The following is a 14,656-nucleotide window of genomic DNA, read 5'->3' as shown; positions in this document are numbered from 1 at the left end:
GTAAATTTAATAAAATAAGTAATTAACAAACCTTTTCAGCGGATGTATGTTGTTGTTGAAGCTCGTCATTTAGTTGTTGAATTGTATTTTTTAAATTATTTATGCATTCCTAAAAGTGATTAGTAATAAAAATTCGATTTTTGAATTAATGGTTAGATGAGGCTTGTTAGTTTTAATCTAATGGATATGATTTGATTTTAAGAGTCAAAATGAAAGATTATTTCATTATTTGGATCCTCTTATAATGGAAAATAAAATTTGACCAAAGTTATAGTGTATCAATATAGTGTATGTAACAAAATCGGTAAGAAAAAAAGTCTGCACTATGCTATTGGGATGTAATAACAGATAGTTGTTGAACATCATATTTTTAAAAATTCCGAATGCTTACTCTATTAACCTTATATATATATTTATATATATATATATATATATATATATATATATATATATATATATATATATATATATATATATATATATATATATATATATATATATGTCTAAATTTATATTTATAATACAAATTGTATTGTATTGACAATGCAACAAATTATTTAGGAGGCTATATTAATATACAACATATCATCAAAATAGATGTTAAACTCATTTGAAGAGTATAGTTAAATAAGATAAAACACATATATAAAGTTGCATTGATCTAATCATAGAAGATAGTCATGTTTAATTGATAAGAAAAAGTAAAAGAAGAAAGTAAGTTGTAGATAAATTTCTCTTCATACATATGATTAATAAAAAATACATAGTATGTAATATAGACTAAAAACAGTTTGCATCATAACATAAACACTAACATTAAGTATTACACAAGTACTTGTTTTTGTTGACGATATACGTTTTTTGTTCTTAATATCTTGATTCCTTATCTCCAGTATTATAAAAAAAATTACATCATAGGATCATGTTGAACGGTGATATCGACAAAAAGGCATTTACAGATAGTTTGATAACATATACTACTTAAAAAAAACGTATCTAATAAAAATATGATTATAAAAAATGAAACAATGTACCTGTTCTTCCACTGACAATTGTTTCTTCTTGTATTTACCACCTTTCTTCCTTTGATTATGTGTAGATGAAGATACATTTTCAGTATTTACATTAGATAAATCATGTTGAATCTTTCTGATCCTTTGTACACAATCGACGGTAGCGATGATAAATTGAAAATTTTGTATTGATTCAAATTGAATGGTATGGTTTTTTTTATAATAAAAAGAAGGTAAAGAAGGTAAAGATATAGTCAATTTTTCAATTTTGATGCTTCTCTGTTGTATATTGTATATCGTATATATATAATATTAAATATCAAATAATAAAATAGAAATTGATATAAAATTAAAATACACGATTTTGATTTAATTAGATCATCTATAAATTTTGACTATTTTTATTTGAGATTACATTTGATTGCCAAAAGTTAGGAGATATTTAAGCCATTTATTTGACTTTTATTTTGGATATTGATTTCCCTATCATTTAGCTAACAAATTTATAATTACAAATTGATCTGATAAATCATCACATTTGAATTGGTTCAAATACTCTGTGGGTACCGTGCAGCTTTTTTTGGTTAACTAATCATATACGAACAATAGTTAGAAAAAATATTGTATTTGAACAGAACACATAAATGTCTAACATCAATACTTTACATAATATTGTTTCCTACAACACTACATATGTTGTTTTAAGTCTTAATTGGTAGTGAGATATATGAATGATAAGGTATACAGATATAAAAATAACCTTTAAAAATGCATCTGTCACATATTGTTTTAAAAATTAAAATGACAAACCAAAGAAATTACCATTCATAAATCATCTTCAGAGAATAACAAATAATATGACCATAAATCTGAAATAAAGCATACAAATCCGACAATGAATTATGTAAACATATAGGATTGCAAGGCTCGTATATATAAATCTTGACCAACATGCAGCGGTTGTTTTTGGTGACAGTGTAGCGTGTGATCGATACACATGTTAGTCAATCCTCGATTTCGATTTTTGAAAACTGATATCTGGAACTGCAAAGAAAAAAAAATTCATTTTTGATTAAGCAACTTAGTACCACATAACAACTATCAGTATAACATAAAAAGTGATGAGTGATGCGTATAAGTGATGAGTGTAAAGCGTGTTCGTGTTTACAATTAACGACTGAAACAATTGTGTTTCAGGTTATAAGTGATGAGTGTAAAGCGTGTTCGTGTGTACGTATTTTAACCTAAACACTAACAGTATAACATAAAAAGTACCTTTTTTTGTTGGCGACATTTCTGGACTGCAATTCTTTTTTTGTTCTTAATATCTTGATCACGTAATTCCTATATCATAGAAATAATTATGTTATCATGGTGAAAAGTGTAATTGATAAAAATAGAGGCAGAAAACGTTGATCAAAGACTATCATACATAAACATATGGATGATGATTTAGTAAATACAAAAAAAATTAACCTGTTCCTCTGGTGACAATTGTTTCTTCTTGTATTTACCACGTTTCTTCCTTTGATTATGTGTAGGTTGCGTATAAATTTCAGTAGCTTCCACAGGAATGTTCATGTTCTGTTTCCTGGTACCTGTTACACCATCGTTGGGTATTCTGTTAATAAGGAGTTTTATAATTAAATAGATGTATGGGATTTATTTTTAACAAAGAAGAAGCAAAATATACCGTGATTGCTGACCCTATTGTGAAGATGGTTTGTAGTATAATTATTTTAAAAGAAAACACGTCAATGATTTGATTAGATTGTTTAAAACCTTATTTTTGATAAAAATTGAGAGTATAATTAATTGCCACTAAAATAGGAGTTTGTTTATCAATAGATTGGACTATAAGTCAAAAATGTTTGATTTACCTATTTTTTAGGCCAAAACTCACGGGTTTATTTTTGCCAATGAACTCATAGGCTAATTTCTTAATTTAATTGTACCAACAACTAATATTGAAACGTTTTTTGATTTTAGTTTATTAATACCAACCGTGATTTTAAACCCAACTTTACATAACATCAGCAGCTACAATGGAACAGTTTTACTTGATCAGTGTAGACATTTTATATTTGCTACAATACATATAAATATGATAATTTAATTGTAAATCAGGTAGTCTGACCCATCTAGAATACATATACTAACACTAAACATGTTGCATATACAAATAATGAATCTGGAACAATAATTATGCAATAAAGGATTAAAGATGACTGTTAAATATTGGTTTAAACGAAAAAATCACAAATGTTATGAAATTAAAATTCATAAAACACCATCAATGCATAACAACTGATAGGTGTTTCAGTACCTAAAAAAATTAACAAATCCCACATTGAGTATTGAAAATATCTAAGTTTGCAATGGTTGTAGCTGTCAAATAATTGATCAGACTGCATCACTTGAAAGTGTTAACGTTGGACCTGCAAATGCAATAGATACACTTGTTAATCAATCTTGGAATTTGTTCTTTATCAACAAATAATAAGCAACTGCAATAAAACATGGATCAATATCAGTGTGCCAACTTATGTCCCTATATAAGCAAAATAAAGATGAATTAAATAAGAAGATAAATGATAAAACTTGTTTCACATTAAAAGTCAAGAAAACCCGAAAAAATTCATATGATGACCAATAATTAGCGATCAATCTGAGGCATTTTAATAATCAGATTTTTGTCAGTTGGATTACAATTAGTGGTGTCATAACTACTCTTGAACAAATAATGGTGTATCTTGTTTATCAACATTGTTGACGGTTTATTAAGCCTTGAAGGATAATAAGGTAGTATTAACAGTATTATATGTAAACAAAATAATGTAATATAATTTACCTTGAATATTTCTTTGACTCCAACATAATTTGGTAATAACAGAAATGTTGAGAAGCAGATAGGTAACTGATGTGAACATCCCTAAAATGTGAAGTCACAGTTGTAATATATAATACGTTAAAATTAAAAAAAAAACTGAATTGGCTATTAAATAATATGGACATAAAAGTATTACCTATGATTTGGTTGTTATACTTTGCAAAACCTCTTTGTATACTACGTTTTTCGTTTTGCATGTGTCCTTTCCCTTGTCGTCTAAGAGGACTACTTTTAAGCCCTTTTTGCTAGTCACACGAGAAACAGCAACATATAGCTGCCCATGAGTGAAAACTGGTTTACGAAGATATAAACCAACATTAGCCAACGATTGTCCCTGACTCTTATTAATCGTCATTGAAAAACATACTGAAATAGGAAACTGCCAACGCTGAAATCTGACAGCAATCTTATTGTCAGTAGGAGCAACTCTCATCCTTGGAATGTAAGTGATATTACCAAACGAATGCCCAGTGATGATTCATGCTTCAATTGTGTGTTCACCAAGTCTTTCAACTTGAAGTCGAGTACTATTACACAAACCTTTCGACTGATCAATGTTACGAAGTAATATAATTGGTACGCCTACTTTAAGAGTTAATTTATGGTTAGGGACTACAGGCACTTTAAGTTCATTCAATATCTCAGGTGAATATAACTGTTGTGCAAATAAATCATCATCTTCATCCGGACAAAGACTATCTGAACTATAGTAGACTTTTTCATCACCATCTATGTTGGACAAAACATGATCATTGATAGAGTCAACTTGTTCATTAGTAGGAGCAAGTATGGCTCTATCTTGGAAGAATTTAGGTTTGACATATTCTCACGAAGTCTAGGATAGGTGGAGTCTATAATAGTCTCAATGGGGTTTTCGTTGGTTTTAAGCAAAATATCATTCGAGAAATCTATATCTGCTTCACCATCATTCGGCAAGTTAAGCTTTCCTTCACCAATTTTTAGAATCCAATTTGCAAAGTCAGCTAATTCAGAATCGTCCATTTCATTAGTGCCACTTCTCAAACGTATGTTCTTGGTTAGTTCTAACACAGTTACATCTCTCCATAAATACGAAGAATGTAGTGATGCGTTAACTATCTCTGCTCTTGTACCTCTTTGTATGACAGGTAGAATTTGTCGAAAATCTCCACCAAAAACAACGACCTTACCACCAAATGGTTTATGTTTCGCTTGTGGACGGATAATGTCCCTCATAGTCCTATCAAAAGCCTCAAAACAGTGTTTATGCATCATGGGAGCTTCATCCCAAATGATTAGTTTTGCCTGATTCAAAAGTTTAGCAAGTTCACTATCCGGTTGAATAGAACAAAAAGAATCTTCTAGAATATTAATTGGAATGGAAAATCGAGAATGTGCTGTTCGACCACCGGTTAGTAGTAAAGCTGCTATACCGCTTGATGCTACATTAATAACAATGTCTCCACGTGATCTAATAACTGCTGCAAGGGTTTTCCAAACAAAAGTTTTACCGGTTCCACCATATCCGTAAATGAAATATAATCCAGCAGCTTGTTGATCAACAGTAGCAATAATAGTGTTGTAAACTACTTTCTGCTCCATTGTCATGGTAGCACATAAGGTACGATGCTCTTCTTCAAGATTAGCAATGTTGTAGTTCAATTCATCTTGTATTAGCATGTTGCAAGAAGTATTTATGAATTCATAATCCGGAAAGGGCATGTTTGGTATATTTTTCAACGTTGCACCTGAACGATTTAACTCAATTTCAATTTTAGCCAGAGCCAAATTGTGAAGAACGTTTGTCAATTTGTCAACATCTGTACGAAAACGTGATATAATATATAAGTATGAAGAAAAAAAAGTAAGCTGCCAAATTGCGGTATCATTAAAGAGTAATGAAATAATATATTCTAAAATTCAAAATATTTTTAAGAACAAAGTATGCTTATCATAAAACAAAGTGTTGCATAGGGCATACTTTATTTTAAATTTAATTTATAAATTTACTTTATTACAAAATAACATATGATTAAATTTGATATAAAAAATAAAAAGGAATTGATATAAGTAACATACCATTTGTTCTTAACCTTTCTGGAACTTCGTGTTTGAGATCATCAGATAGTAAGTCACACGTTTCTTTCCATACACGGTCTGGACAAGCAATACTATCTGATGTAATTAATGATACAAACAATCCACGACAATAGTGTCCAGAAGCCCAAGTATGAGTCTCTTTAATGGAAGCAATGTATTCCTTGTCGTCATTTAAAAGTCCTAGTGCGTAACATGCTTCCTTAAATGAATCATGCACCTTACCATCAACCGTTCGTATATCTTCAAAACACGTTGGTCCCCTTACATTGTTCAATAATATACGAAGATAGTAAGACTCACCTGATTTAGGATGCACAAAATGGATCCGTCCAATAGTTTTCTGGCTTGTTCTTTTAGTCCACTTTCGGGTATTACCATTCCAAACATAGTATCTTGGAAATTCAACATAAGTGTATTGGCGTGCTTCATTATCATGTCGATTTCGGTTCATCCATTCTATAAATTGAGAAGCACCCACTGATGGCTTTTCAAGAACAGATTCCATGGGCTCGTCTTCATCAAATACAATTGGTTGGTGGTCTGGCAGGTGAAAAGAAAGTCTGTACACTGCTGGTGACCTATTAACAATTTCGTAATTGAATAAACGCCAAGAGGCCTCACACGCTGAAATGTATCTGCAGCTATAATACTCAGCTATCTCATCTTTCTCCTTTTTCATACAGTTACTGTTATCTGCGGTAGTAGCATCTTCTTGAAATGACATAGATATCCTATCTGGACCCTTGTTTATATATTTGAACAAATATTTTATGGATCCAATTTGATTGCACGACTCGACGTTGATATGAGCTTGGTATTGTTTCAAGAGTGTTTTGTTGTATGGAACAACGTTCCTGCACAATAACATTTAATAGTTAGCAGGTAATATAAATAAATTCCGATATTAAAAATATTTGCAACCATGGCTGTTTATAAATAATTAAGCATAGAGCAAATATATGATATTTTTAATTATTAATGATAGTTTAATTAATAGGCTTAACATTTAGTTGATACAACTAAAATTATATTTTGACTTGGAAATACGATGTTTAGAACACACATTTTTACCAAATTCTAAATTATGTGAATTTTTAATATATCGTACGTACTTATCTCCCTACTTAATTAAAAGCTGAATTATGCCGTTCTTTAAAAAAACTTGTTAAAATAGAGTGGTGGAAAAGGGTCTGACCTGTTGTCAAGTTTCGAGTCCTTTTTCATAATAAAGTTCCCATCGTCACGTCTCCTATACAGAGGATATCCTTCTTTATCAAAATGTGTTTCGTCTATAAAATATTAGGAAAACGCTTTGAACACTCTTTGTTTACCATACAAGGACATGAAAGGTGTTTTGGGCCACAAGGTCCGTGCATCATAAAATCCTGGACAAGTGTGTACAACTCTGGATCGTCTTCTTTGTTTGGTATTTCAGCGCATATAATCTTATCTATGTCCTCTGGATTTGGTATTTTGTCTTCTTTGTCTATAAATATGCATATATGCACATGTGGTAGACCTCTTTTTTGAAACTCTATGACATAGAGATCTGTTCATCGTAAGTTTATATATTAGTAAGCATGGCTATAAAATAACTTAGCAAATAGTAATTTAAATGTAAAGTTAATTAAAATGAAGATCTTGCAACATTTAAAAGTAACTTATGTCCTTGTAGTTTACCAAAGAGTTTCTCTTTCTTGATTTGTTTCATTAATGCATCCAACTTAATCTTAAAAACACGGGTGGTTATATCAGGACGGTCTTCGGGTTTCAAATTATATGGTTCCAAAAACCTAAGAATTTCTGGCCACTGAGAGTTGCATGTGAATGTTATAAAAAAATCAGGATAGCCAAATGCTCTAACAATGGCCATGGCATCCAAGTAATTTTGCTGCATATATCGTGCACCACCAGTAAAGGATGATGGTAGTGTCACTCTAGTTCCTATAATCGATACGTCATTATCCCCTGAATTTTGTGCCTCGTATAAAGAAGATAGTTGCACCCTTCTGAAAGCTTTTGATTGTTTCTAATGTAAAAAAGCCTTGTGTTTTCAACCATTGTATAAGCATCAACTATAAACTGCTGTAATAATTTTCTAGACAACAATATCAATGATGTTTCATTTACCCTCTTTTGCAACCGAAAAGCAAAAAACTCTCTTACGGTTAGTTTTGAATGACCTGTGGCATCCTCTATCTCCACACCCTTATGAAAGATTTCTGGTCGATATCCATCCTCTGCATACGGAAACAATATAGGATATTGAAGCGCCAGATAAGAAGGGTGCAACTCACTGTATAAGTGAAACAATTGTGTTTACAATTAACGACTGAAACAATTGTGTTTCTGGTTATAAGTGATGAGTGTAAAGCGTTTTCGTGTGTACGTATTATAACCTAAACACTAACAGTATAACATAAAAAGTACCTTTTTTTGTTGGCGACATTTCTGGACTGCAATTCTTTTTTTGTTCTTAATATCTTGATCACGTAATTCCTATATCACAGAAATAATTATGTTATCATGGTGAAAAGTGTAATCGATAAAAATAGAGGCAGAAAACGTTGATCAAAGACTATCATACATAAACATATGGATGATAAAGTAAGAATTGATTTAGTAAATACAAAACAATTAACCTGTTCCTCTGGTGACAATTGTTTCTTCTTGTATTTACCACATTTCTTCCTTTGATTATGTGTAGGTTGCGTATAAATTTCAGTAGCTTCCACAGGAATGTTCATGTTCTGTTTCCTGGTACCTGTTACACCATCGTTGGGTATTCTGTTAATAAGGAGTTTTATAATTAAATAGAGGTATGGGATTTATTTTTAACAAAGAAGAAGCAAAATATACCGTGATTGCTGACCCTATTGTGAAGATGGTTTGTAGTATAATTATTTTAAAAGAAAACACGTCAATGATTTGATTAGATTGTTTAAAACCTTATTTTTGATAAAAATTGAGAGTATAATTAATTGCCACTAAAATAGGAGTTTGTTTATCAATAGATTGGACTATAAGTCAAAAATGTTTGATTTACCTATTTTTTAGGCCAAAACTCACGGGTTTATTTTTGCCAATGAACTCATAAGCTAATTTCTTAATTTAATTGTACCAACAACTAATATTGAAATGTTTTTTGATTTTAGTTTATTAATACCAACTGTGATTTTAAGCCCAATTTTACATAACATCAGCAACTACAATGGAACAGTTTTACTTGATTAGTCTAGACATTTTATATTTGCTACAATACATATAAATATGATAATTTAATTGTAAATCAGGTAGTCTGACCCATCTAGAATACATATACTAACACTAAACATGTTGTATATACAAATAATGAATCTGGAACAATAATTATGCAATAAAGGATTAAAGATGACTGTTAAATATTGGTTTAAACGAAAAAATCACAAATGTTATGAAATTAAAATTCATAAGACACCATCAATGCATAACAACTGATAGGTGTTTCAGTACCTAAAAAAATTAACAAATCCCACATTGAGTATTGAAAATATCTAAATTTGCAATGGTTGTAGCTGTCAAATAATTGATCAGACTGCATCACTTGAAAGTGTTAACGTTGGACCTGCAAATGCAATAGATACACTTGTTAATCAATCTTGGAATCTGTTCTTTATCAACAAATAATAAGCAACTGCAATAAAACATGGATCAATATCAGTGTGCCAGCTTATGTCCCTATATAAGCAAAATAAAGATGAATCAAATAAGAAGATAAATGATAAAACTTGTTTCACATTAAAAGTCAAGAAAACCCGAAAAAAATTCATATGATGACCAATAATTAGCGATCAATCTGAGGCATTTTAATAATCAGATTTTTGTCAGTTGGATTACAATTAGCGGTGTCATAACTACTCTTGAACAAATAATGGTGTATCTTGTTTATCAACATTGTTGACGGTTTATTAAGCCTTGAAGGATAATAAGGTAGTATTATCAAACGACGTTTCGTACGCTTAGAAAACTTGTACTTTACATTTCGTGACTCGTACCCTTGTCAAAATATAGACTAAAATCATTGATAAATCATATTACACGAAGTGTAACTTATACATTTGAGTGTTTTGGTTATTTGCTTCTGTAAATCAACTTCTCGTTTGTTTATTAAAATATATTTAATAATACATTTAAAATATTACTTAAATAAAAATGTTTTATAACTATATTTATATTGTAATATATATATATATATATATATATATATATATATATATATATATATATATATATATATATATATATATATATATATATATATATATATATATATATATATGAGGTGTAATCACTTGAATCCAATAATTTACTTGAAATTCAACGAACCAATCAGAGTGCGATATGTGGCGCAAACAATCACATGTGATTGAAAAAAATAAAAATAAAAAATTTTGAAAATTTTTTTTTGAAATTTTTTTTTTTACAAATTTTTGAAATTTTTTTTTTAATTTTTTTACAATATAAATATAGTTATAAAATTTTTGACAAATTTATGAATTTTTTTTTATTTTATTTTTTTCAATCACATGTGATTATCGCGCCACGTGTCACACTCTGATTGGTCCCTTGAATCTCAATTTAAAAGTTGATTTCATTTGAATATTTCTCATATATATATATATATATATATATATATATATATATATATATATATATATATATATATATCTTTATTTAGGAATATATTTTATGTATATATAATTGGAATATTAATTTAATATAATATTTAGATTTTCAAAACTAAATTATATTTCAAAGTTCGTTTTATATAATTTAAACTCGTTTTAAATAATAGGGGTTAATATATTAAATAATGTTTTTAATAATATGAAAAATAAGTAATTAATTTACCAAGTGACACGAGACAATCACTGTAAAGTATGCTTTTGAAAATTAAATGGAAATCTCCACTAACTTTCGTCTATCGATAAATGACACTTTGTTCTTACTTATAAATCACTTTACAAAATATTCCGAATACCGTTAAAAGAAAAAGATTTCTTAAATCAACATGGACCTCACCACAAAGACTTATAATAATATCAGATAACTCAATCATTTGACATTATCTTCTAATTCAGTCGATAAATATATTAAACGTATATTGAAACAAATACGTTCATGTAAAGTATTATACATCTAATACTTTGTCAACATTTTCAAATTATAATATCTATACGTATATATATACATATATATTCATATCTAATTATATAATGGTTCGTGAATCGTCAGAGTTTGGTCAAGGTTAAATGAATGTATGAACAAAGTTTAGAATTTTTGAGATTCAACTTAACAAGCTTTGCTTATCGTGTCGGAATAATATAAAGATAAAGTTTAAATTTGGTCAAAAATTTCTGGGTTGTCAAACACATTAATCAAGCAATATATATTATATTGCAATTAAACTTGTTAAAAGCTTAAATTATAAGTTGTGCAAGTATCTATATGATTGATCCTAGAATAACTATCTCTTGCTATGTGTGAGTATTACTTGCTACTTGACAATATGCTTAATACTCGTAAACTTGTCAACTTGATTAATATGTTTGCTATGTGCTCACTAGTTAGGATTGAAGTAACTAACCTACTCCAATAGATTAAGTATAAAATAGTTCACAATGAAAGTATAGTCAATTGTCTATTTGGTCTAGTCTAAGTAACTAAGGGTGATTGCTTATGACTTAACTTTGATGTCTCTACATACTTCATGATTATCTTATAGAGACATTATTTAATTAATCTCTAACTAAACTCAAAAAGAACATGACTTGTGATTAATTGAAACTAGGAAGTTAATGATATAGTGACTAGTCTTTAGAATTGAACCAAATGCATTAATGTGACTAACTAAGTCTTGACCAAACTGAGATTTCCGAAAATATCAATCAAGACACATCTCCAAGAATGTTGGGTTTGCCACTTTTGGAATGTTAAGTCACTTTCATGCAATAAGACCAAATCTCACACACTTAATGCATATAGTACTTGTATAGGATGTTTGGTTTCTTTTGCAGGTGCTAGAAGGAGTAAAGGTGCCAAAATGTGGTGTTCAAATTTGAGCCAAACGGCTATACAACGGATACCAAATTTGAACTGGAGCACGCACGGTCGACCGTGCAGGCAACCGTGTGTCAACGGCTATTTTTTGAATCCCACTATAAAAGTCAAACATTAAAGAGCATTTGAAGCTGACCCTCTTGTATATTTCAAAGGCTTAATTCCAGAGATCACAAGGGCTCTAATTACTACTCAAATGTGATCAAGCAAGAGAAGATTCTATGATCTTAGAGATATAGAATTTGGTTGTTGTAAACTTACTAATCAAAATCATTAATCTTGTGAGTTTACTTAGTGTAATGTATGTCCTAGTATTGTCTTAGGAACATCATTGCAAAGGGTATAAGTCTTGTAACTTCAATTAGTAGAAGCATAGGCTAGCTTAGTGATCTACTTCCTTAAAGGGACTTAGGAAGTTGATTAATCTTATTTGGAGATTAATAATTGTCCAAGGTGAAGACAAGTTGATCTAGGTTGGAGTTGATCTTTTAAAGGGATAGAAAGATTAGGTTTGTTGTCTACCAAAGAAGTTGAAGACTTGTAAATCGAATCTCCACCGGGTTTGGAGAAAAGTGCTTAGTGAAGCAACAAATCCCGATTAGTGTAATCGAAGAGTGGATTAAGGTAGATTAGTTAACATCCACCAGAACCACTATAAATCCTTGTGTCTATGTTCTTTACATTACTTCATTTATCATTTTGAACATATGCACTACACACATCAAGTTTGAGTTGAATTGGTTGATTAAAGTTAATCGAATTTGGTGATCAATTGAAAAAGTGTTAAAAACGTATTGAGTAACTATTCACCCCCTCTAGTTGCTTACAATTGGCATCAGAGCGGTTGCTCAAATCATTGCTCTATAAACGATTGTGAAAGCGTCAAAATTCGATTTGTGCAGAAACTTAAGTCAACAATTCTCGGATCAACTCAAACTATGGGATACTTGGAAGAATTGGTGAAAGAAGCACCAATCTTTGATAAGATGAATATTGATGTGTGGAAATTAAGATTTGAGTCTTATCTCAAATCCAAGGATTACTACTTGTGGAGAATAATCAAAGTAGGAGACTTTGTACCACAAGCTAGTTCAAGACTAGTGAAGTCAACATTTCAAAATAATGATGTTTTGAAACAATTTGATGCAATTTCACTACTTCATGGAATTCTTCCCAGTGAAGAAAGATTAAAGATAATTTCAAGTGAAAGTGCAAAAGAATGTTGAGATTCGCTATGTTCTCAAGAAGATTTAAACTCTAGGAGTTTAAAAGGTAAAGGAATAGGGAAGGATTTGGAAAAGGTTGGTGATTCTCAAGCAAATGGTTTGAATGGAAATGAAGACTTTTGCCTCATGAGTTCTTGTAATGATTTGGATCAAGATGGTCAAAGTGAAGAAGAGGTTGAATCTCCTTTCAAAGAAGATGATGTCTCAAGCATGGATTGCAATGAGGTACATGTATTCTATTCTTCTAATTACGAAGAATTGTTAGATTATTACAAGACTATTAAATTTGTGTATGATAGTAGTCGTGACAAAGTAAAACTTTTAGACAGAGAATTACACAATGTTAGACAACTTAACAAAACCTTATTTGATGAAAACAACGCTTTGAAAAGAAAATTTGAAAGTATGATTATTTGTGATTCATCAAGAGGTAAACGTGAAATGAATATATGTCACGACTCTAGCAAACACAAATCTTGTAATCAAAGTCCATTGTCTATTATTAGGAAATTTGAGAATATGGGAAAAATGGACCAAGCTAGCAATTCTATGGTAAGGATAAGTCAAGGATTGGGTAATCTTAAAATCAATCAAAATCAATGATCAAAATGCTAGTGAGAATAACCTTCTCAAAAAGACTTTATATTAATGAAAGGTTTTTCTTACAAATGCAAAACTAGTTAAAGACCCGCGACTTCGCGGGTTAAATTAAAAATAAACGGTTGAATGAGAATTCAATCTATGGGCGATTATGAAATGATCGATTCATATAGTAATTGAAAAGTTAAATGATGGGCCGATAATATACCTTATAATAATAATATAATCAAGAAATAACATTTGATTTCCATACATTTTTATTCAAGTTCTTGAAACTGAAAAAACAGATACAAAAACTATTATATATGTATTGCTTTCCATTAGTGATTAAATGAAATTAATTTTTTTTTGGTAGTTGTGAAGTACGATCAATGCCAAAGCTCTTTGCCTTATAGTGACTGTAGACTGTAATTTTGCAAGGGTTGAAATACGTAATTCATCGGCATGCAAAAGAAGATTAATTTAATTAAATTCAAAACAATAGTGCAACACCAAGTATTATTAAACCTAATGAAATTTTAATGTATACTTGTAAAATAACCTGATCACGAAAGCTACTAACAACGGATATTTTCCTTAGATTTTCAAACATTTGATTTAAGAAATTGTTCATTGCTGAAAAGTCTCCTTTATCAACAAAGGATTTCCTCGAAAAAGAATCAGCTATATTACCTTCTAAATTTTGAACGTTAGTTGTAATTTTCATTTCTTCTTGCAGGGTCGTATATTTCAACAATTCCATCTTTTCA

At 29.9% G+C, this 14,656-nt stretch overlaps 1 protein-coding gene across 1 annotated transcript in view; it reads right to left on the bottom strand.

The window, feature by feature from the left end:
* Positions 1–4,381: 4,381 nt before the first annotated feature.
* LOC139875437 (uncharacterized) overlaps positions 4,382–14,656 on the bottom strand; it is a 76,230-nt gene continuing 65,955 nt past the window's right edge. Inside the window, exons 2-10 of the mRNA XM_071862774.1 lie at positions 8,625–8,769; positions 8,402–8,481; positions 8,113–8,278; positions 7,663–8,011; positions 7,384–7,531; positions 7,178–7,231; positions 5,962–6,836; positions 4,734–5,702; positions 4,382–4,632 (exon numbers count right to left, since the gene is read on the bottom strand). Coding sequence (XP_071718875.1) covers positions 4,382–4,632; positions 4,734–5,702; positions 5,962–6,836; positions 7,178–7,231; positions 7,384–7,531; positions 7,663–8,011; positions 8,113–8,278; positions 8,402–8,481; positions 8,625–8,769 — 3,037 coding nt within the window. The remainder of the gene's footprint in view (positions 4,633–4,733; positions 5,703–5,961; positions 6,837–7,177; positions 7,232–7,383; positions 7,532–7,662; positions 8,012–8,112; positions 8,279–8,401; positions 8,482–8,624; positions 8,770–14,656) is intronic.

The sequence above is a fragment of the Rutidosis leptorrhynchoides genome, chromosome 11, assembly GCF_046630445.1.
Source record: "Rutidosis leptorrhynchoides isolate AG116_Rl617_1_P2 chromosome 11, CSIRO_AGI_Rlap_v1, whole genome shotgun sequence".
In the NCBI taxonomy this organism is placed as follows: Eukaryota; Viridiplantae; Streptophyta; class Magnoliopsida; order Asterales; family Asteraceae; genus Rutidosis; species Rutidosis leptorrhynchoides.
This window is presented reverse-complemented; position numbering and strand designations above follow the sequence as displayed.